Raw genomic sequence first — 23,382 nt, 5'->3', positions numbered from 1 at the left:
TCATCCAGTTTGCACATCCCCCAACCCCAATCACCTATCTATTCCCTTAATACATAATATTTGGACTTAATGTCAGGCAGTGGAATAGTCAGGAATCTCAAAAACTCTACCCATGAACTTAGGGAAGTTATAGGAAAAGAAATGATGTGAGAGAGGTGTTTTCAGGCAAAGTATGTTTGACTTAAGTACATGTGTGAGAGGCCACCACCACCCCACCCCTTCTCCCGACACACATACACAGAACTATCTTGTAATCCCATGTCCCTTGCTTTCCCCTCCAGTAAGTACAAATGTGTCACATTTATAGTAAGATTCATTCGTTCATTCAACAAAATATTCATTGATCACCTCCTTTGACTAGCCATTGTTCTAAGCACTAAGGATACAAACAAAGCAAGTGAATTCCCTGCTCTCACGGACATTACATTCTCATGGCAAGTGGTAATGAGTATATTAAATAGTGGGAATAGGAGATAGATGTGGTCAAGGGAGGACCACTGTGGTGAGGGGACATTTGGACAGAGGCCTGCAGGGACTGAAGTGAGCCACACAGAGTTCTGGCGGAAACCTCTGTATACAGCAGAAAAACAGGGACCAGGGCAGGAGTATGCATGGAGGCTGGGGGGGCAGCAGGGGACTGGTGGGCTGGAGCAAAAGTGGTGGGGAGAGTGGGAGGAGATGAGGTCACTGAGGCAGTAGAGGCCGATTCTGCATGATCTGTTAGGCCTTCCAATGGGAAGCAAGAGCATGAAACAGTATTGAGGTTTAATGTGACTTACATGTAACAGGGCCTCCTGCTGCAGTGGTGTGGAGTACATAGATGATTGTGTACTTCCCATTGCATGGTGTCAGGAAGTATGTAGCATGAGTTTGTCTCGTTATTGGTGATTCTAAGTGTAGAAACTTGGTTAAGTGGGTATCTGCCAGATTTCTCCACTGTTGAGGTACCCTTTCCCTTTATGATTAAGTAATCTATGGAGTGATATTTTGAGAGTATGTGAATACCCTACTCCCCAGTGACCTTTCACCTAGTGGTTTTAGCATCCATGATGATCATTACTGAATTCGTTGCTAATGCTAAATGGTTATTTTTTTAATTTTATTTATTTATTTTGAGAGAGAGAGCAGGGAAGGGGCAGAGAGAGAGGAAGAGAATCCTAAGCAGGCTCCATGCTGTCAGCACAGAACCTAATACACAGGGCTTGATCCCACGAACCCATGAGATCATGACCTGAGCCAAAATCAAGAGTTGGCCTCTTAACCAACTGAGCCACCCAGGTGCCCCCAAAATGGTGATTTTCTGATTCTATCGTTCATTCATACATTTGTGTTATCCATTTGACATATTCTATAAAGGAAACCTCTACCTCCTTTTTTAAATATCGATAGATTTACATTGTTTTTCAGTGTGTTATAATCCATTACTATCAATTAAAAAAAAAGTATGGTGGGGCACCTGGGTGGCTCAGTCAGTTAAGCATCTGACTTCAGCTCAGGTCATGATCTCGCAGTTTGTGGATTTGAGTCCCCACATCAGGCTCTGTGCTGACAGCTCAGAGCCTGGAGCCTGCTTCGGATTCTGTGTCTCCCTCTCTCTGCCCCTCTCCTGCTTATGCTCTGTCTCTCTCTGCCTCTCAAAAATAAATAAACGGTAAAAAAAAAAAAAAGTATGGTGCATTTGAGGGCTTTTTACCTGAGATGTATATAATGTGGAGAAAGGCTGCAGGGAGCAAGTGTTGAACAGGGAAACCTGTCAGGATGTGGGATTGCTGGCTCGGCTGGTGACAGAGTATGGGAAGTGGCCAGATTCAGGCTTTGCTTGGAATATGGGACCACAGAGCTTGCTGATGTGGGGTCAAGAGAGACTTCAGGATGACTGCAAAGGTTGTGTCTTGAGCCAGAAACTATGGGAGATGATGGGGTTGGAGTTCTGTCATTCCACACATCTCATGTTGTGAGCCCATCCCTGGCTGACCAAGAGAAGTGCAGCCTTTCCCTGGATACCTCAAGGGACATGGGGAAGCGTGAGAAGAGTCCTCACTTTTAGTCAAACACTCCGCCCATTGCCTGCCCCTCTGACCATTACAGCCCCATACCTGCTCCACTGCTAGCCCCCCAGGGCACTCACTATCTGCCATCTTTCATGCCCAATGTTTCCAAAGAGTTCTTCTCCGCTAGATTACTCATTTTGTTTCTCTATCACAGCCTCCACTTTCCCAGAACTCCAGGCACTCCTCCCACATCCCCTTTCCTCTCTGCCTCCTGGCTGCTCCACTCCACCAAACCTCTGTCCAGTCAGGGGCCTCCTTGTCTGGCTTCCCATTGGGTCCCCATGGCTGTCACACACCTCTGAATCTCAGTTGTGAGCCTGGTTTGAGTTATTTCCCTCATGTCCATGTGCCTCATGAAAATTAAGGCTTCAACCTTCTTTGGCCATAAGGGCTTTTCCAGAATATTCCATGACAGTTGAACAGACAGGAGATCTCTAGGGGGCTCTGTGACCTTAATCCATATATACTCTTCCCTCTGATACAGCTGGAAAATCTTGTTATAAATATGCTCTAAAGTTACTGGTTCCTAAATACCAGTCTACTGACAAGTTTTGGAGTGGTAGAATGAAAATCACTCAAGTCCCAGCACCAGAGATTATGATTTCATGGTTCCAGGGTGAGACCTGGGAATCAGTATATACAAAATGACCAAACTCCTCTGCAGTTTCCTCTCCAGTGTGGGAACACTGCTCTAAATGTAAGAAGGGCCGGTATCCTAGCCCAGAGAGGTTCTCTTACTTCTGGCTTTAAGCAGAGCAAATATTACAATCTCTAGCCTATTGGGGTGACAGGCAGTCTCTCACAGTAATACTAGGTTGGACAGAATTTATCTGAGGACAAAGATGGGGAGAATGGAAGAAAAAAACTTCTGATCTTTGCCTTCAAGAACTCAGAGCCTATTTGGAGGAGATGAGACTGTCACAAATGAAAAACACTGAAGAGCATTTATAGAACAGATACAAATAAATGTATATTAATATTCTTCAAACAGAGGAAGAATGGCTGGCAGGCAAAATAGAGGTAGAGAACGGCTGAATTTGTGAAGGAGAAAGGAGCATTAAAGACACCAGGCTGGGAAGAAGTTCACGTTTACATCCAAACTGTTGGCCCATCTGCTTCTTTCACCTAATATGGAACTATTCTCTGGAGAGAAGTACCCAAGCTGGGGGTGCAGCTATGAGGCTATAACGGGGGTGGTTTGCATGTCACTCTTTTAAGCAGCAAAAGCAATTCACTACATATATTGCTAATAAGCTGGGAATGCCATAAGTGGAGGCAGTCAAGACTGTGACCTGGAAGGCAGACAGGCCAGAGGTGGAGCTAAGGAAGTGAGATTTCTCAGTTGCACATGCTCCAGTTAGAGGCTGTGTTCTTTTTGCTACAGTGCATTTCCTTATCATAACAGGCCCAAGCTTCATCCAGCAGCCATTAGCAACCCACACCCACACCCCTTTTCCAAGAGGAAGGGATTTTCCCAAGGCTATAATGAAGAACCTCTGTATTTACAGTAAAGGACTGTGACTATAATGACTGGGAGCCTCCTCTCCAAGGCCTCTCCATCTCTTCCCAGAAAGACCTCCCTGCCTTACTCATAGACCTCTTTGGTTTCCGGTAACCCAGGAGTTCCTAAACTTCCCTGCTTATCAGAATCATCTGGAATGCTTGTCAAAAATACAAGTTTCTGGGCCCCAAACTATAGCTATTGAATGAGAATCTCCAGAAAAGACTTTTTAAAAAATCAAATCTTTGGACAGGGTAAATCTGGGAAACCTCACTAAACCTTGTACCCTCTCTTAGGGGTGCCTGGGCTGAGGGCAGCATTCTTGGGAAAAAAAATTAATGTGTTTTTCTGTCTAAAGACTGCTAGTGATAACAGTAATTATTAACCTTTATCAACTGTGTGCCAGGCACTATACTAGGGTTTTTTTTTAAGAGTAGGAATTATATTTTTTCCAGTTTTATTGAGGAATAATTGGCACACATCACTGTATAAACTTAAGGCATATAAGCACTCTCAACAATAGCCAAATTATGGAAAGAGCCTAAATGCCCATCAACTGATGAATGGATAAAGAAATTGTGGTTTATATACACAATGGAATACTACGTGGCAATGAGAAAGAATGAAATATGGCCTTTTGTAGCAACGTGGATGGAACTGGAGAGTGTGATGCTAAGTGAAATAAGCCATACAGAGAAAGACAGATACCATATGGTTTCACTCTTATGTGGATCCTGAGAAACTTAACAGAAACCCATGGGGGAGGGGAAGGAAAAAAAAAAAAGAGGTTAGAGTGGGAGAGAGCCAAAACATAAGAGACTGTTGAAAACTGAGAACAAACTGAGGGTTGATGGGGGGTGGGAGGGAGGGGATGGTGGGTGATGGGTATTGAGGAGGGCACCTTTTGGGATGAGCACTGGGTGTTGTATGGAAACCAATTTGACAATAAATTTCATATACTGGAAAAAAAAAGGCACATAGCATGATGGTTTGATTTACATATATTAGGAAATGATTACCACAGTAAGTTAGTTAACATGTGTCATCTTATATAGATACAATAAAAATAAAAGGAAAAAATTCCCTCCTTTTGATGAGAATTCTTAGGATCTTCTCTGAACAACTTTCCAGTATATCAGTGTCAACCATAGTCATCATGCTGTACGTTACATCATCATGTACAGGTCATCATGACCTATTTATCTCATAACTGGAAGTTTGTACCTTTTGACAACTTCATCCAATTCTCCCCCCCTCTGCCCCCTGCCTGTGGTAACCACAAATCTGATCTCTTTCTTCTACAAGTTAGGTGATTTTTTGCTTTCTTGTTTTGCTTTTAGATTCTACATAAAAATGAAATCATGCAGTATTTGTCTTTCTCTGTCTGACTTATTTCACTTAGTGTAATGTCCTCAAGTCCATCCAAGTTGTCATAAATGATATTATTTCCTCTTTTTTATGGATGAATAATATTCCAGTGTGTATGTATTATATACACCACAAGTTCTTTGTCCATTCATCCATCAATAGACACTTGGGTTGTTTCCGTGTCTTGGCTATTGTAAATAATGCTGCAATGAACATGGGGGCGCAGATATATTTTTCAGTTAGTGTTTTCATTTCCTTTGGATATATTCCCAGAAGTGGAATTGCTGAATCATATGGTGGTTGATTTTAATTTTTTTGAGGAACTTCCATGCTGTTTTCCATACTAGCTGCACCAATTTACATTCCCACCAACAGTGCACAGGGTTCCCTTTTCTCCACATCCTTGCCAACACTTGTTACCTCTTGTCTTTTTGATGATGGCCATTCTAACAGGTGTGAGATGCTACCTCACTGTGGTTTTAATTTACATTTCCTTGATGGCTGGTGATGTTAAGCATCTTTTCTTGTACTTGATGGCCATTCATATATCTTCTTTGGAAAAATGTCTATTCAGGTCCTGTGTCAAATTTTTGAATTGGATTGTTTGGGGCTTTGCTTTTTGGTCATTTCGTTTTGTTTTTGCTTTTGAGTTGCCTGTGTTCTTTATATATCTGGATATCAACCCCTTATCAGATATATGTTTGCAAATATTTTTTCCTGTTTCATAGGTTGTCTTTTCACTTTGTTGATGGTTTATTTTGCTGACCAGAAGCTTTTTTAGCTTGATGTAGTCCCACTTGTTTAGTCTTTATTTTGTTGTTTGGAGAGCTGCTTTTTTTTTCCTCATGTAATATTCCCAATTGCTACTGTTGTCTCTATTTTCTTGGATGATGAGGTAAATAGAAGGGAAGTTATGTGACTTGCCCAACTGCAACTAGCAGGTAGCAACTTGTAGAGTTAGACTGGAACTCAGGCTTCTCACTTCTTAGTTCCCTCTATTTGCCATTACACATTACTGATCCTGGAACATTGAATTAACTAGCTCCACACTCTAACTGTGAGCTTACCAACCCAGTTCACACCACGACTATAGGAATGAAGGGGCAAAAGGAGTTATAATTTATCTTAAAATTTCTAGTGGATGCGTGAATGAGGAGTGATGTTAAGGAAAGCATAGAAAAAGGATGCTAATCTCCCTCATGCTGGTCCTCAGGTACTGGAACTCCTTAAGCAACCTGGTGGCATCCTTGCTGAATTCTGTGCGCTCCATTGCCTCCCTGCTGCTACTCCTCTTCCTCTTCATCATCATCTTTTCCCTCCTGGGGATGCAGCTCTTTGGAGGAAAGTTCAACTTTGATGAGATGCAGACTCGGAGGAGCACATTTGATAACTTTCCTCAGTCCCTCCTCACCGTGTTTCAGGTATGGACTCTTCTCTGCTGGGATTATGAGCGGGAGGGTGGTTGAGTGGCAGGGTTGGGTTTGGGTGGGAAGATGGAGTCTTGAAAAGGTGGTGGAAAGCTTCACCCTTACACTGGGCAGCCAAAGCCAGCCTAGATCAGTCATGGAGGGACCATGCCCAGTTGAGTCCTGAGTTCTTGTAGTTCCCCCTACCCTCAGTCCCCCATGGAATTCCACTGTTGTATGAACCACTGGGGTAAAAAAATCTAAATGAGTAGTTTAAAAACTCTTGCTTAACCACAGAAACTTCAGATAAATTCTGCAGGAAAGCCCAAAGTATAAACAAAGGAAAGCAGACTGCCCTCATTGGGAGAGGAGAGGGTGATGGGGCTCCGTCTTTCCTACCCGCCATTCTTGCCCCTTGTTACTCTTTCAATGAATACATTCACATTTGCAAAAGGGCCCTGAGGAATGGCTGATGGCAGCCATCTTGTGCACTGCATGTGAGTAGAAAGAGATGCTTTAACCAGGAATGCCTTTCAGTCACTTCTCAAATAATATCATGCCAGTGCACTTTGTCTAAGTATAGGGTCAAACTTGCCCAGGTCAGTAGTTCAGAGCCCCTGGGAGGAAAACTGGGGGCCAAGAGGAGGGAAAGAGGTGGAAAAGAGATTTTAGACATTTTTGTTAACATAGTGGGGCAGGGCAGGGGAGTTTTGGGGTTTGCTGTTGGTCTAACGCTGTGTCCCTTATTGGTGGGAATGTGTCATTCAGATCCTGACCGGGGAGGACTGGAATTCGGTGATGTATGATGGGATCATGGCTTATGGCGGCCCCTCTTTTCCAGGGATGTTAGTCTGTATTTACTTCATCATCCTCTTCATCTGTGGAAACTGTATCCTTTGCTCCTGCCTCCCCGCCCCTGCCGCCTCACCCTCCCTCAGCCTGCAGCACGATGCCAAATATGTGTGCCCAGCAGGTCCTGACTTGGGGTTGAAAACTGTGGTTGCCCATCCACAGGGCCCCCAGGCAAGCAGGGGAAAGGTGTGCTCTGGGAAGAAAACGTTTCCTGTCCCAGAACCACCTTAACTGTGGAAGCAGGTCTTGGTGAAAGCCTGGCTCTTTGGCATAGGCGGGGATGTAAGTTCATATTCCTGAACCAGTTTGGGCTGCAGTGTTGCCTGACTCCAGGAGGCACGATCTCATTGTAGTCTAGGTGAACAATGCCCCCTGGTGTTGTGCATGTATAGCTACTCACATAGATTCCAATGTGAACACACTTGGAGTTGGGCTCCAATGCCTTGGGCTATTGCTGCTGGAGGTAGGAAATGCAGTTAAGGGGGACTGAGCCATCATTCTTGAAATGACCTGCATCTCTCCTCCCTATTTTCTGCTCAGTGTCCCTCCCTCTGAAGCCACTCTCCAGGACTTTAGTCACAGGCAAAGCTGGACAGGCTTCACCAAGCAGACCTGACAGGTCCTTGCTGATCCAGGCCATGGGCAGCTTTCCAGGGACTCAAGCTGCAGGCGGTATTCTCTCCTGCTGGTCAAAACCCCAAGAGGGTTGTGTGCAGAGGCAGATGGTAAAGTAGAAGCAGCTCTGGCCCAAGATTCGGGTTTAAATCATAGTTTAATGTAGTGCCCAAGGCATGAACATTGATGCTGACAGACAGGCTTCACCTTTTCCCAACTGGGTGATCTCCAGCAAACTAAAGGTTCTCTACCTCAGTGTCTGTAAAATGGGGTGATGAAACATTACTGCCTACTACTTAAGGGGTCATGATGAAGTTTAATGAGATAATTTATGCAAAGCCCCTCCCCTGCCTGCCACAGCGCCAGGGGACCAAGGGCAGGTGCACAGTAAGATCCTTGGTCAAGCCCTTCACCTCTGTGGGTTGTGGCTTTCCTATATGTGAAATTGTGTGATTATCTGGGTGCCTGGGGGTGGAGGTTAGACTTAACAATATTAAGACCCCTTTCATCTATACTTTCTTTGATTCTGCAATCCTCTGACCCACAGTGTTTCTGTTCAAGGTTAGGGATGAGGGCAAGAAGGAAAGGGCAAATGACTACTTCATTTAGGAGTTTCCAAGATTCAGCCAGCTCCAGCTGGACACTGCAAGGGTCTTTGTATGTGCAGGCTCAGATTAAGAGTTGGCAGAGATATCAGGCCGCCTCCTCAGTGCCCAGTTTTAATGAACCGCTCTTACGAGCATTCTGCATTCTGCTAGAGACAATGCTGTTTATAATGTCAGTTACAGCCAGTCATCTCAGTAGGGAAACCAATAATGAAACCCAGCAATTAAAGAGCAAGGCAGGCTTGCTGCCTCACTCCCTGCCCACTCCACCCTGCAAGCTATCCTGCTCTTGACCCCTTAGAAAACTCCTAGTAGCTAGTAGGGTAATGGGGAGGGAGAGGTGTGGAGGAGGGACACTACTGGGCTCTGAACTCCTCACAGTGAGTCACCACTGAGCTCACCCTATGAGTGAGGAAGTCTACCCCTGCATGTCTTGCACCCTCCCTGCCCCCTGTGCCCACCAAATACCCCAAGGCCAAGGGTCATTTTCTTTAAGAATGGACACAAACAGATATCCTACTGAATGTGTTCTTGGCCATTGCTGTGGACAACCTGGCTGATGCTGAGAGCCTCACATCTGCCCAAAAGGAGGAGGAAGAAGAGAAGGAGAGAAAGAAGCTGGCCAGGTAACCCTCTAAGCTTACCTAGACCCAAAGCCCCAGGGTCCCAGTTCTGGAATGCCATTCCCATTAGTGATAAAGAGAGGCTTCAGTGCTGGCCTCTGTCAGCCATCCCTCCTAGAGGGCACTGGGTTTGAGGCTTCACAGTAAGCTTCACCCAACTTTCTCTACTATTTATTAGGTATTGCCCTAAAATGGGGAACATTGTGAATTACAGTATTTGTGAAGGTATTCTATTTCCCACCTGTCTAAGAAGTTGGGGGATTCTCTTTTGAGAATGAAGGTCATGATAGGTGGTGGGAATGAAGGATGGGTAGAGGAGGAAGGCAGCTGCTTAGAGGGGAAATGCAATTCCAGCTGAGTGATAACTTTTTGCTGTTTTATAAATCATTGCCAGTGTTAAGAAAACAAGATAAGGCCCTGCATTTTCTTCTGTCATTGTCTAGATGGGACTGTCATACGCCACACATCTGCTGGATACCAAGCAGAGTTTTCTAGGAACCAATCCTGAATCAGATCCAGAATCTTTCTCTGATTCAGACATAGACTAGAGCAACTGAGAAGCTGAAATAGTCCAACTAAGTACAAGACAGAGCAAAGTGTGGCTTGGTGCCTGGATGGAGGGCCCAGCCCAACAGCATCTGTGATTGAGTGACACATGCCATGTGCCCTGGGTAAAGGATGATGGACATAGGCCCAGGGAATCTGCTCCCACTAGTCCCCAGAAGACCACAAGGTAGTTGATTTCTTCATGTCTCCTGTCATTCAGTAAACATCCCTTTAATTTTTCTACCTGCTGACCGGCCAGGACTGCCAGCCCAGAGAAAAAGCAAGAGATAATGGAAAAGCCAGCTGTGGAGGAAACCAAGGAGGAGAAAATTGAGCTGAAATCCATTACAGCTGATGGAGAGTCCCCACCCACCACCAAGGTAAGAAGCCATCTTATTCCAGGAGCTGAGAGGGCCATTGCTGGGGGAAGGAGGGCAAAGCCTTCTCAGACCACCCATGGAAATGAGGGAGGAAGGAAGAAAAGAGACTCAGTGGAACAAAGCCCATGAAGATGGACCAGAAACACTAGGAATGTGAAGAGAAGGCAGACTGGTTGAATTCCAGCCTTCTGTCGATGTCTTGAAGGATATATACAAGATAATAAGGATATACTTTTGAGTCAACAGCTCAACCACTAACCGTGATGCAATTTCAAGGCTCTAAGCCTCTCAAACAATGGAATGTCTCTAATTGGATTCTTCCTCCTTCTCTCCTTTGGCTGCCTAGATCAACATGGATGACCTCCAGCCCAATGAAAATGAAGATAAGAGTCCCTACCCCAACCCAGAAAATACAGGTACCAATCCCACTGCCTAACTCTGAGGTTGGGAGGTTGGGGGTAGAGAGCCAAGTTCTAAAGCCACATGGAACTACCTATGTATTAGGATCAATGGCTCCAGTTTCCCTCTACAAGCACCTTGCACTGATAAATGCCTTTTGTCTCTGTAGCTAGGCATTACCAATCATCATCCAGAGGAGAACTTTGCTCCTGGCTTCCTCGTAATAACAATATAACATTAAACAAATTGTGTTTGAGCAGTGCTGATTCTATGACTTTTGGAAGGGGGATTCTATATACATTTAAGGTTTTATTATATCCTATGCTGTAAAATCATTAACTTATATAATTTATTAATATAACATATGTTGCAGTGTTACACTCACTTAATAGTAAATCCCGACTCTGCCTTGTCCTTACTCAGGAGGCAGTGCTGAGTACAAGGACAGCTGCCACCACAGATGTCCCACTTGTTGCTTTGTCAAATGCTTTCATTTATTACAAAAAGAGCTCTTACCAATTCAGCCTTCTCATCTTCTGATACATAGATTGACAGGCAGTCTCCTTTGAGAGGGCTTAATGTCAGAGGTCCTTAGACCTCCCTCCAGAATTCCCTTGTCTCCTTCATGAAACTCTACATCCTGTACAAACCCTCTGTTCACCTTCCTTTTACCTCGAAGTGCAGCTATTATTACCAGCTTAAAGCTTGCAGTCAACTGCACACAATCGAGGGACTGTTGTTTTACTGACATTTCCTTCTCTGTGCAGGTTAAGCTACATCTGGGTTGGTAACCACATTAAGTGGCTAAAAACCTTCTACATTTATGAGCAAAGCTAGGTTTTCCTTTTGACCTTCTCCCCACCAGTTCTCTGCTGGCTTGTCTGCAAAGACACTGGTGGCCATCTTCCATTTTCCTTAGGAAGCAGGTTTGCTGTGGTCATTCCACCCTCACTCACCTCCTGCCTCGAGGGAAGGAGGATTCGATTTCCTGGGGATTGGACAGAAGAAAGAACAAGAAGGGTGTTTCCACATGCTGGGCACTAAACCTTCCAAAGTCTGAAAGCTCTCTGGGTGGGAATTCTTACAGAATTTCAAAGACAGACTAGACATGTTGACCAAATGCAATGGGGAATCCTGTCTTAGTCCTGAATCAACAAATTAACTCTAAAATGACATTTTTTAGATAATTGGAGGGAAATTGAATATGGACTGGAAACTAAGGATTTAAAGTAGTTTTTGTTCATTTTGTTACTGTAGTGATGTTGTCGTAGTTCTAGCTTATACGTATTGAAGTGTGTATGTCTGGAGTCTAGAATGTTTAGAAGCTCCCTTAAAATACTCCAGCAACTCCTGGTGAAGCTGGGTGTGGAGGTTTGCCACACAAGTCTCTCTACTTGTGTGTATATTTTTAAAGTTTAAAAAGAAAAACAGTGATAAAAGAAATCCCTCTGAGTCCTGGGCAGAGCTGGCCCAGGTCCCCCTGCACACAGCATACAGGAGCAGAGAGTGGGCTTGAGGGTCCTTTCACAACATGCCCAGCTGCAGGCAGGCCCAGGCCTGCTCCTTCTACCAGGCAGGGGGCAGCCACACATATGCCAATAATCTCCAGTTTCATCCATCTAAATATACTCATGGCTTTTCTCTTCTTTGATGCTCTATGACATCAAAGAGAAAAAGGCCAGTGGAAAAAAGATTAATGAAAACATTGTCACCTTATTGGCAACCATTGAAATGTCTCTCTGTTGACCCAGCTTTGAGGATTCTTGGAATGGTTTTGCTTTTAAACTGAAAAGCTATTCCCACACTCTGCTAATTCCTCACGATTCTTTAGGTTTTATAGAGTGTCCTTTCACTAGTCATGTGGCCACCATTCTCTAGCCTGCTCCAGACCCAGACCTTCCCAGGTTTCTCACAGGCATCTCATACAGCTGTGTTGGTCTGTAGACAGTGCAGGCTGTCCTGCCTCAGCCACTGCCACTCTCAGGCTGTGAAGATTAGCCCCTGTGGCCCCCTTGTTTGTTCTCCATCCCTAATTTCCATTTTCTTGCCCAAGAGTGGTGTGCTCTTACAACTGGTGGCTCCACATGTTCCCCCTCACTCCAAGGAACCAGCTTCTGCTTCCCAGCTCCTCCTTCCCCTGTCTCTGCAGGTCACCTCTTGGACCCTAATCCCAGGTGAAACAGAAGTCCCCAAAGACTCCTCCCCAGGTCACTTGGCCTGCTGTCTTTGTTCTTGTCAATCTCTCATTCCCACAGGCTCTTCTCTCCTCTGAACCGTAAAAGGCAAAGAACCTGATCTGCCTCTGCTGTGTCTGCTTCACGAAGATACCCTTTGGGAGGCAGCAGTGGTGAACACTGTACCTGCCCCACTTGCAGCCAGACTCCCAGAGAGAGAAGGGGCAGGGCCAAGGAATATTCTCACACCCTCCTCCTGCCCCACTTCTCACTGGGGTACACCTGTGCCTATACCCCATCCCCAGGATGCTGTGCATGCTTGTCCAGGCTGCACCCAAGCATTTGTGCTGAAGCGGCTGAGGGGGGCTGAGCTCCAGCCTACATTCCCCTAGCAGGGGCCTCTGTCCTTATGTGAACACCCAGCAGAGTGGGGCCTGCTTCTGATTCACACAAAGTGCTAACTGGCCAGCAGTGGAGCATCAGTCCTTCCCTCCCTGTTTAAGCCCCAAAACTCAACAGTTGGTTTGAGCCTCCCTGCTTAGTATACACTAGATTTTAGAAATCTCTACTCACCCAGGAAATGTGCCAAGTTGTGCTTTTACTTAACCAACTCTTTTTTTTTAATATGAAATTTATTGTCAGATTGGTTTCCATACAACACCCAGTGCTCATCCCAAAAGGTGCCCTCCTCAATACCCATCACCCACCCTCCCCTCCCTTCCACCCCCCATCAACCCTCAGTTTGTTCTCAGTTTTTAAGAGTCTCTTATGCTTTGGCTCTCTCCCTCTCTAACCTCTTTTTTTTTCTTCCCCTTCCCCATGGACTTCTGTTAAGTTTCTCAGGATCCACATAAGAGTGAAAACATATGGTATCTGTCTTTCTCTGTATGTCTTTCTCTTATTTCACTTTATTTGAGTGAACATACAGATGTTAAGAGTCATCAAGGACTTAAAATTAAGAGACACTTGAAAAGGAAACGTGAATGATATCAGAGAAGGCATAGGACAGCACCAGGTGCTGTGGGGAGACTCAAACTCTGCAAGGGGTTCTAGCAGAAGCAGGGCAGTGAGGTGTGGTGGGGGAGAGACAGCCAGCCTTCACAGAGAAAGGTGGGCTGGGCTGGGCTTTGTGTCTGGGGAGTTGGAGAGGAAATAAGTTGTTTCAGAACATACTACTGTCATAGACGGGGAGCTGGAAGAAACCATGGAGATAGTCATTCACTTACATGTACCAGGCACTGTGGCAGGCACCAGGGATACACCTGTGGGCAAGACAGAGAAGGCTGCTCCTCTCCTGGAGCTTACGTTTCAGTGGGGAGACAATGAGCAAGAAAGGGGGCCAACTGAAAGGCAACATGAGGTGGCAGTAAGCAGCAAAGAAGTAATGAAACCAAGAGGTGTGTTACAAGTTACTCACTGACACAGGCTGCTTTGGCTGTGTAGTCAGCGAAGGCATTAGGGCTGAAACCTGAATAAGTCACAGGAATTAGATGTATGGAAATGAGAGGAAAGAGCTTTCTAGGTGGAGGGCTAGCAATTTCAGAATCTCTTGGGCAGAATGTACCTGTCTGTGGAGGAATCCAAAGAGGCCAGTGTGCATGGAGCAGAGAGAATGAAGGGGAAAGGTAGTGGGTGGGACAGGGACTAGGCAGGGGCAGGTGGGACAAGGCTTCAAAGGCCTCCTGAGAGGTTTGGATCTGAGCTGATGCAATGGAGAATCACCCAAGGTTCTCAAGCAGAGGAAGACATGATCTAGTGTTGGAATTACCTTTGGAAGACTGTGCCGCATAAAGACAGGGCAGTAGATGGTCAGGATGAGGACTGGAGGCAGTGAGGATGTTAGCAGTGGTCCTGGTGAGAGGCAGTGGCTGCTCAGCCCAGGGTGGTGGTGCTGCAGACAGAGAAGTGGCAGGACTGGCACTGCATTTTGCAGGACTTGCTAGTGGCCTAGAAGTCAGGGGGAGAGAGTGAGCAGTGGAGGGAGATGAGGTTTTAAACTGAGCCAGCAGAGAAGATGCCCAGTGCAGCAACAGGGGCATCCTCAGCCTTATGTCTCAGTACTCCACCCACAAAGCTCACCTCAAGGTGCCAATCACACCAATGAACTTTGGGGCTGCACTAAAAACTGTAAGTTCCTTGAGGGCAAGAACCACAGCTTTGTGTTCGGTACACTGTAGGCAGTAGGTGTTAGAAGTAATTATTTTTATTTGAATCAGCCATGAGCAAAATCACAGAAGTGAAAACGAGTGTCAAATGGGTAGGGGACATGGATCACCAAGGACCAAGAGTGGGGCATCCAGCCCCGCAGTGGTTTTACTTTTGAGCACTGGACCCAGCCATCTGGAAAACAGCAGCAACCCTGAAGTGTGGCAACACCTTACTGGCCACACTTCTCCAAACCCCAAGAATGGGGATGGGAAAACTGGAGATCCCACAGGGTCCCCTGGCATCTGGGAGTGGAAGTCTAGGCGACTCAGTTGCCAACCCCAAAAATGAACTTTACTTGACTTTTCCTCCCCTGCCAACCTCTCTCCTTACACTTAATACATGCAAAGCATCACATCTGTCAGATTTCTTTCCCTTTAAAGATTTGTGTTTGTCCTTCAGAAGTAGTTTCCTCCTAAACACTATGCCTGGAATTCAGCTCATGTGTGTCTGAATGGACCAACTGACTTGCTTCTCCCCAGGAATGGAAATCAGGGTAGAGCTTCACAAACCATGAGGCAAGCTATTGCAGATGAAAGAGCATGCAAAATTCTTCACCAGGAACTTGGAAAAACACAAAGCTAGTAAATATGTTTTTCTATAAACACACATGATTAAAATAAGCATTAAATTACCTGTTACCAAATTATCATGAATAAGAAAGTGTTGGGTCATTTAGAGCAAAACTGAAAAGAATACAAACAGCTCAGCAGGAATTTAAGATCCTTCTCAATTAAATTTCATTTATAAATATTGTGATTCAGGCCAACTCCTGTTTTACTTATTTTGCTTTACAAGGAGACTCTGCCTTTCTTTTACTTACCAAGGTTTGGTTAGAAAGCTTCAACCATTGGCCTGTTCACCTCGTGCCTCTCTTCTGCTAAAAAGATTAATTGTTTTGCTGGTCAGCTCTAATTATGCCAGGGGGATAAAAATTTGATTTATTCCTATATTCTTCTGGTCCCCCCAAAAAGCCTTAGGCCCCTAAATGCTTCTTGCTTGATAAAAAAAAAAAAAAACACTTTCTGTGGTTGATGGGCATTGAGGAGGGCACTTGTTGGGATGAGCACTGAGTGTTGTATGGAAACCAATTTGACAATAAATTATATTTAAAAAATAAAAAAAAGAACCACTATCTGTGCCAGGCATTTTTTTTTCTTGGCACAACCTAGCTTCATTTTAACCAGAAGAAGAGAGACCATGCAGAGACATGGCTGGTCCCTAAGATAAACGTCCTGTAACTATCTTTCCAACCAGCTTAGTCTCCACCTGACCCTCTTCTTTTGTAAAGTCCCTTTCTTTATAAAGCAGATGTTGATGTGAAAGTGTAATAATCAAAAAACAAGGGCTACTATGTGCTGAGCAGAGTGTCTCTCTCCAGGGTTTTCAGCACATGAAGAGATGGAACAGATACATGTAAAGTCAGGCATTCAAGGTATTTGGTCCCAAGTGCCGAGTGAATGCAGGAGAATGACAGGGCTGCTAGAATCACATGAAGGTCATTCTCAAGAGCCCAGGTATTCGGGAGAGCCAAGTGAATGATGCTGTCTTACCTGGGAGTCCTTCTGGCTCTACACCGGGAGATGAGAGCATTTCAAATAAGGAGACAGCATGAGGAAAGGAGAAAGCACATGGCGAGTGTATTCATTTCCTGGGGCTGTCATAACAAATTACCATGAACTTGGTGGCTTAAACCAGCAAATATTTATTCTCTCACAGTTCTGGAGCCTATAAGTCTGAAAGCAGGTATTAGCAGGACCATCCTCTCTCTAAAGGCTCTGGAAAGAATCCCATTCTCGCCTTGTCCCCATCTCTGCCAGTGGCCAGCAATCCTTGGTGCTCCTTGGCTTCCAGCCTCATCTCTCTGGTTTCTGCCTCTGTCTTCATGCGTGTGTGTGTGTCTGTGTCTCCTTATAAGAATAATAGTCCTTGGATTTAGGGCCCACCCCACTCCAGTATAACTTCATCATGACTATACATCTGCAAAGTTACTGTTTCCAAAGTAAGGTCATGTTCTGAGGTTCCAGGTAGGCATGAATTTTGGGGGGACGTTATTCAACCCACTACTACAAACCTTCAGAAAACAGTTTGATGTGAGTGGAAAATTTGTTAGGGAATAACAGCAGGCAGAGATCAGACTGAGAAAGATGCTAAGCACTACTTACAGGCTAAGAGTCTTCTCTGTGGGTAGAGATAGTAACAACAGCTAACATTTATATAGCACTTGCTATGTGCCAGGCGCCACTCTGAGGTATGTATGTACTATTATCCCATTTGCAGATGGGGAAACTGAGACCAGAAAGACTAAATGCCAGAAAGAAACAGAGCCAAGATTTGGATCTAGACATGGCCAGAGAACCCATGTTGTTACTCCCATTCCCTCTCTAAACATTTTTAAATGCATTTGACCAGAACAAGATATGTAGTAGTTTCCTTCCATGGGCAGTGGCCGTGTAAGCAAAGGATTTTGCTTTTGGTCCACAGTAAATGTGGCCCCTGCCCAGGATAACAAAGGGGCTTCTCAAACTAGTGTTAATGTCTAGTCTTTTGAATGAAGTGCCTTTTGTGGCCAACATCACTGTCCTATTATCCCTACAGCACATGAGTTTTTGGTATTTTTCAGGAATGGGAGTGTTGATTTTAAACTCCAAGGATGGAGTTGATTGCAAGTCACCTAAGCCATACCCATTACCCTACCTGCAGCCTAGATGGACAGGCACACCTGGCAATGCCCCAGTCTTCCCCGATCACCTTTCCTAGTGCCTTACAACTAGAATGACCAACCATCCCAATCTGCATGGGACTGAGGAGTCTCTTGGGATGTGGGAATTTCAGTTTAAAAACCAGGACAGTCCTTGACATGAACTAGCCACCCTACTTACAACCCCCTTTGTCATGTGCTGCCAGAAAAGTCTCTCTAACAAAGATTCTAGCAGCACTCACAGGGAGAGAGCTGAATGTCTTTGTTGATACCCTTCATTTTCAGAGATGCAAATGATGTCTTGATTCTGGTTGGTAGGAAGCTATCTGGAAGTAGGCAGCATAGTGGTAAAAACCTAGTGGGAGTAGTGGAGTTATTTAGAATGGTGCTTTTTTTCTTACAGGAGAAGACGATGAAGAGGAGCCTGAGATGCCTGTGGGCCCCCGCCCACGACCACTCTCTGAGCTGCACCTTAAGGAAAAGGCAGTGCCCATGCCAGAAGCCAGTGCATTTTTCATCTTCAGCCCCAACAACAGGTGTGCAAGAATGGTGGGGAAGGTGGGACTCTACTCTCTCCATGCTACAAGCACAACAGATGCTAACATCCTCCAGCCTCTGAGTGGAGCCTGGGACTCTCCCAATCCCCCACAACTTGTGCAAACAGGCACTGATTTAGGGAAAAGTATCCTATATTCCAAATCAGAAGACTTGGGTCTGTTTTTCCCTCCATTTTTTGACACATGTAAACTCTATTTCTACACTTTTGGTGATTACCCTTGGTAATTTACTAAGTCTATTTAACTTAAAATCTGAAGTTAAGCAGTATCTTACACCTCCTCCTGCAAAATAGAAAGAGCTTATACTGTTTTAACTTCTCTCAGCCCTCCTACCTTACATGTTATTAATTAGTATTTTAGTCCTGTCCTTTATTTTTAACTTCACAAGTTAGACATTATTATCATTTTCATTATTATTATATAGACCAATGTATACTTGGATTTACATACAACTTCCCATTTTACTCATTCACCATTTTTTCATGTATCTCAGTCCACCCTTCTGTAATCATTTTCTTCCTAAAGCACATTCTTTAGAAGCCCCTAGTGTTTCTTTTTGTTGTTGTTTTTGTTTATGTTTTTATTTATTTTTTTACTATGAAATTTATTGTCAAATTGGTTTCCATACAACACCCAGTGCTCATCCCAACAGGTGCCCTCCTCAATACCCATCACCCACCATCCCCTCCCTCCCACCCCTCATCAACCCTCAGTTTGTTCTCAGTTTTTTAAGAGTCTCTTATGATTTGGCTCCCTCCCTCTCTAACTTTTTTTTTCCTTCCCCTCCTCCATGGTCTTCTGTTAAGTTTCTAGGATCCACATAAGAGTGAAAACATATGGTATCTGTCTTTCTCTGTATGACTTATTTCACTTAGCATAACACTCTCCAGTTCCATCCATGTTGCTACAAAAGGCCATATTTCATTCTTTCTCATTGCCACATAGTATTCCATTGTGTATATAAACCACAATTTCTTTATCCATTCATCAGTTGATGGACATTTAGGCTCTTTCCATAATTTGGCGATTATTGAAAGTACTGCTATAAACATTGGGGTACAAGTGCCCCTATGCATCAGCACTCCTGTATCCCTTGGGTAAATTCCTAGCAGTGCTATTGCTGGGTCATAGGATAGATCTATTTTTAATTTTTTGAGGAACCTCCACACTGTTTTCCAGAGTGGCTGTACCAGTTTGCATTCCCACCAACAGTGCAAGAGGGTTCCCGTTTCTCCACATCCTTGCCAGCATCTATAGTCTCCTGATTTGTTCATTTTAGCCACTCTGACTGGCATGAGGTGGTATCTGAGTGTGGTTTTGGTTTGTATTTCCCTGATGAGGAGCGACGTTGAGCATCTTTTCATGTGCCTGTTGGCTATCTGGATGTCTTCTTTAGAGAAGTGTCTATTCATGTTTTCTGCCCATTTCTTCACTGGATTACTTGTTTTTCAGGTGTGGAGTTTGGTGAGTTTTTATAGGTTTTGGATACTAGCCCTTTGTCCAATATGTCATTTACAGATATCTTTTCCCATTCCATTGGTTGCCTTTTAGTTTTATTGACTGTTTCCTTTGCAATGCAGAAGCTTTTTATCTTGAGGGGGTCCCAATAGTTAACTTTTGCTTTTATTTCTCTTGCCTTTGGAGATGGGTTGAGTAAGAAGTTGCTGCGGCTGAGGTCAAAGAGGTTGTTGCCTGTTTTCTCTTCTAAGGTTTTGATGGTTTCCTGTCTCACATTTAGGTCTTTCACCCATTTTGAGTTTGTTTTTGTGTATGGTGTAGAAAGTGGTCCAGTTTCATTCTTCTACATGTTGCTGTCCAGTTCTTCCAGCACCATTTGCTAAAGAGACTGTCTTTATTCCATTGGATACTCTTTCCTGCTTTGTCAAAGATTAGTTGGGCATGTATTTGTAGGTCCAGTTCTGGGTTCTCTATTCTATTCCATTGGTCTATGTGTCTGTTTTTGTGCCAATACCATGCTGTCTTGATGATTACAGCTTTGTAGTAGAGGCTAATGTCTGGGATTGTGATGCCTCCCACTTTGGTCTTCTTCAATATTACTTTGGCTATTCGAGGTCTTTTGTGGTTCCATACAAATTTTAGGATTGCTTGTTCTAGCTTTGAGAAGAATGCTGGTGCAATTTTGATTGGGATTGTATTGAATGTGTAGATAGCTTTGGGTAGTATTGACCCAAAGCCCCTAGTGTTTCTTTATATAAAGTCATTTGACCTGTTTATCTCTTGTTCTTATTTTCATTTCTTGTTCTTGAAAGATAGTTTTGCTGTGTACACAATGTTAGGTTGACAGGATTTGTCTTTTAATATATCAAAGGTATTATTATACTGTATTTTTCCTACTATCATTCCTTTGTAGATAATCTTCCCCTTACCTCTAGCTGTTTTGAATATCTTATGTTGCCTTTGGTATTGTATAGATATACTACCGTGTGTCTAGATATGGATTTCTGGCCATTAATCCTGCTTGGAATGTTATTGATTTATATTTTTCTCTAATTGTCAAAAAAAAACATTAAAAATTAGAATGAGAATTGCTAATTCTTGAAAATCTCTTAATCTCTTTCTGTTCTTTCCTTCTAGCATTCCAAGTAGACATATGTTAAACCTTCTCATTCTGTCCTCCTACGTCTTAATGTGTCTTATAAATCTTTCACCTCATTATATCTCTTTTAGTATTCAGGGTAGTTTTCTCAGTTATATCTTCCAATTTCTTAATTCTCTCTTTAACTTTGTCTACATTACTGTTTAAACCAGTTTTTATATCGACTTATTTTTTTTTCATTTCAAACAGTTCCATTTGCAGCTTGATTTTCTAGAGCCATCTGTCTATATCTAATACTTCTCCTATTAATTCCTCAACTTTGTGATCAAGTCCTTTATTCTGTTAAATATTTCAAATATAGTTGTTACATTCTCTACCTGATATGTTCAGTATACACAGTCTTTGGGAGGGCGTTCTAAATCATTTATTTGTTGTTTCTTCTGATTTCTCATCTTAGAAGTTCATCCTCTTATGTGCATAATGATTTTTGATTGTGACCTCAGTACTTCATCAGATTCTTGTGGACCTAAATTAATATTGGGAAGCTTTCTTCCAGAGGCTTCTTATGAGTGTTGGCTTAGCCTAAAAGTCCCAAGCTTCTGTGCCCTACCTTAAGACTGGCTTGAAATGCAGTTTCCCCATAGCAGTGCTACTACTAGCATCTATTCTCAGGCAACTCTGCCCTTCCTGGATACCTATCACACAGACCCTGGCTCAGTGGATTTGCTTATTTGTTTGAAAAGGATAATCAATGCAGACCTTCTAACTCTAATGAAGCCAGAATTGTCCCATAGAGTTTTCCCTTTCCAAGATTTGCTGCTTCTGCAGCAGTGGGGTCTCTCAGAGCACTACAATGTTGTGAGAAGAAGTCTGAAAGCCTGGATTCAAGCCCTGAACACCGCACCCCCCCACACAACACTCTACAAATTGTCTTTCTGGGCCAGCCTCTCCTTCCAGGGTTTCAGTGTTTTTACCTATAAAATGAAGATAATAACACCCATATCCCCTTCCTGAGCTGCCAGGATGAGATAGTATATAAGACACACTTGACATTCAAGGATTTAGCCTTTGTGGTACTACCAATGAGTGCCCAGAGGTCCATCCATGTAGTTCTTTATAATTGTGCTGAAGTGTGGAATTGAATTGCATGCCTTGGAGCTATTACACAGGAGCATATTGCCTAGCCAGAGAGTAGGCTTAGCCAGCCTTTCAGCATCGACTCTAGGTGGGATCTGTTGTTCCCTGTATATAAAAATATGAAGGAGATCTTATAAAATGATTTAATGATGGGGAAAAAGAAGTCCCCCCAAAAAAGCCAGTTGTTAATGTCACAGCAGTATATGAAAATATTGGGATTCCTGAAGGTCTCAGATGTAACCCTCCAAAATGTCAAAAGCTTACTACCTGTGACAGTGCTTTATAGCTGCAAAGTTCTATACAGATGTGCCTCACACTGAGGGTGTAGAGGGGGGTGGGATGTGATTGTCACTACCCTCAGCAGTAAGACCTCAGGTTGAAGAGCTCACTCTCAAACTAACAAGCACCTTTGATAAGCTGAAAGAAGGAGTTGAGCTCCGGAGACCCAGGAGCTGCTTCCCTGACCTTTCTGACATACTTCGGTCCTTCTTTCCTCCTCCCCACACAGATTTCGCCTCCAGTGCCACCGCATTGTCAATGACACGATCTTCACCAACCTGATCCTCTTCTTCATTCTGCTCAGCAGCATTTCCCTGGCAGCTGAGGACCCTGTCCAGCACACCTCCTTCAGGAACCATGTATGCATTCCCTTTTGTCCCCTGCACCTCTTCTTCCCAAGGATGGGACTGGGCCCAGAGCTCTGTTGCCAACCTCAATCAAGACCCCAATTCCAAATATTATAATCAGATGCACAATAAACATTTCTTTAAGAGATTAGGGCTTTGGTAGAAACCATCATAAATGAATAAGAGAACCTGTACCCAAGGCTGGCCTGATTGGCAAAATTCAGGACCTTCATTGCCCTATGGATGTTTCCCTGGTTCCCTATGTACTTAGTAAAAAGTAGCCTCTGACTTCCTGCCTTGCTCCCAATAAACTCTAACTGGTCCTAATCACCAAGCAGATAGGGGGAGCATTGGCAAATAGGTGCAAAAGATGAGGCTGACCTTATACAAAAGAGAGCTTCAGTGACCTTCTGTAGAGTAGAAAATTAAATTTAGAGACCCACCCAAGGCTCTGGTAAACAATATTAAAGGCTAGAGTAAGAACTGCTATATCTCGAAGCCTGAAGACTTTGTCAAATCCCAACCAGATGGACGTGAAGAGAAGAGTCCACCAACCTAAAGTCATACTCATGCCAAACCACTTGGTGGTCCTGCAGCCTGCTTGGTCCAGAGTTTTCTTAAAAAGGTGTTGGCCCTAACTCTGATCCATCACCTGAGATATAACAGAGCGTGAACCACGTAGCCTGCCCCCAGCCTCGGCAGTCCTCACATTAAGGATCTTCCTTCCTATGCCCCAAAGAACACAACACCAGTATTTCCACCAACATGAGAAGCCAGCTGAGTCACACCAAAGTGAGTTAAGTATTTTGCATTTTCCTGCAATAAAAAGAAAACCCCACTCTCTGTCCTTTTGACAAGCATCCCAGTGGTCTGATTTGGGTTTGTAAGTAAATTGGATTAATGAGAAAAGCATCCAACCAAATGCTGCCCAGACCCAGGACCCTGGAAGCTCCCCTCACATGTCTGGGGACTTCGTGTGGAGCCACTAAGCTGCCTGAGGCCAGCCCCACTTCAGGATCCAATGCTGTGTATATGCTACTCATCTCCTAACTGTCTGTCTCCACATGGAAAAGCTCACA

The 23,382-nt window shown here is 44.1% G+C and overlaps 1 protein-coding gene across 4 annotated transcripts in view; it reads left to right on the top strand.

Moving 5' to 3' along the window:
• The window catches only part of CACNA1C (calcium voltage-gated channel subunit alpha1 C), a 658,891-nt gene that overhangs the window by 540,613 nt on the left and 94,896 nt on the right, over positions 1-23,382 (top strand). For all 4 annotated transcript variants that reach the window (XM_049627025.1, XM_049627026.1, XM_049627022.1 and 1 more), the window contains exons 14-20: positions 6,134-6,341; positions 7,095-7,215; positions 8,910-9,024; positions 9,827-9,947; positions 10,294-10,363; positions 17,830-17,962; positions 22,186-22,315. In XM_049627025.1, the coding sequence (XP_049482982.1) occupies positions 6,134-6,341; positions 7,095-7,215; positions 8,910-9,024; positions 9,827-9,947; positions 10,294-10,363; positions 17,830-17,962; positions 22,186-22,315 (898 nt within the window). The remainder of the gene's footprint in view (positions 1-6,133; positions 6,342-7,094; positions 7,216-8,909; positions 9,025-9,826; positions 9,948-10,293; positions 10,364-17,829; positions 17,963-22,185; positions 22,316-23,382) is intronic.

This window comes from Panthera uncia, chromosome B4, assembly GCF_023721935.1.
Source record: "Panthera uncia isolate 11264 chromosome B4, Puncia_PCG_1.0, whole genome shotgun sequence".
Lineage (NCBI taxonomy): Eukaryota > Metazoa > Chordata > Mammalia > Carnivora > Felidae > Panthera > Panthera uncia.
Note: the sequence above shows the minus strand (reverse complement) of the source record. Positions and strands in the feature narration are given on the sequence as shown.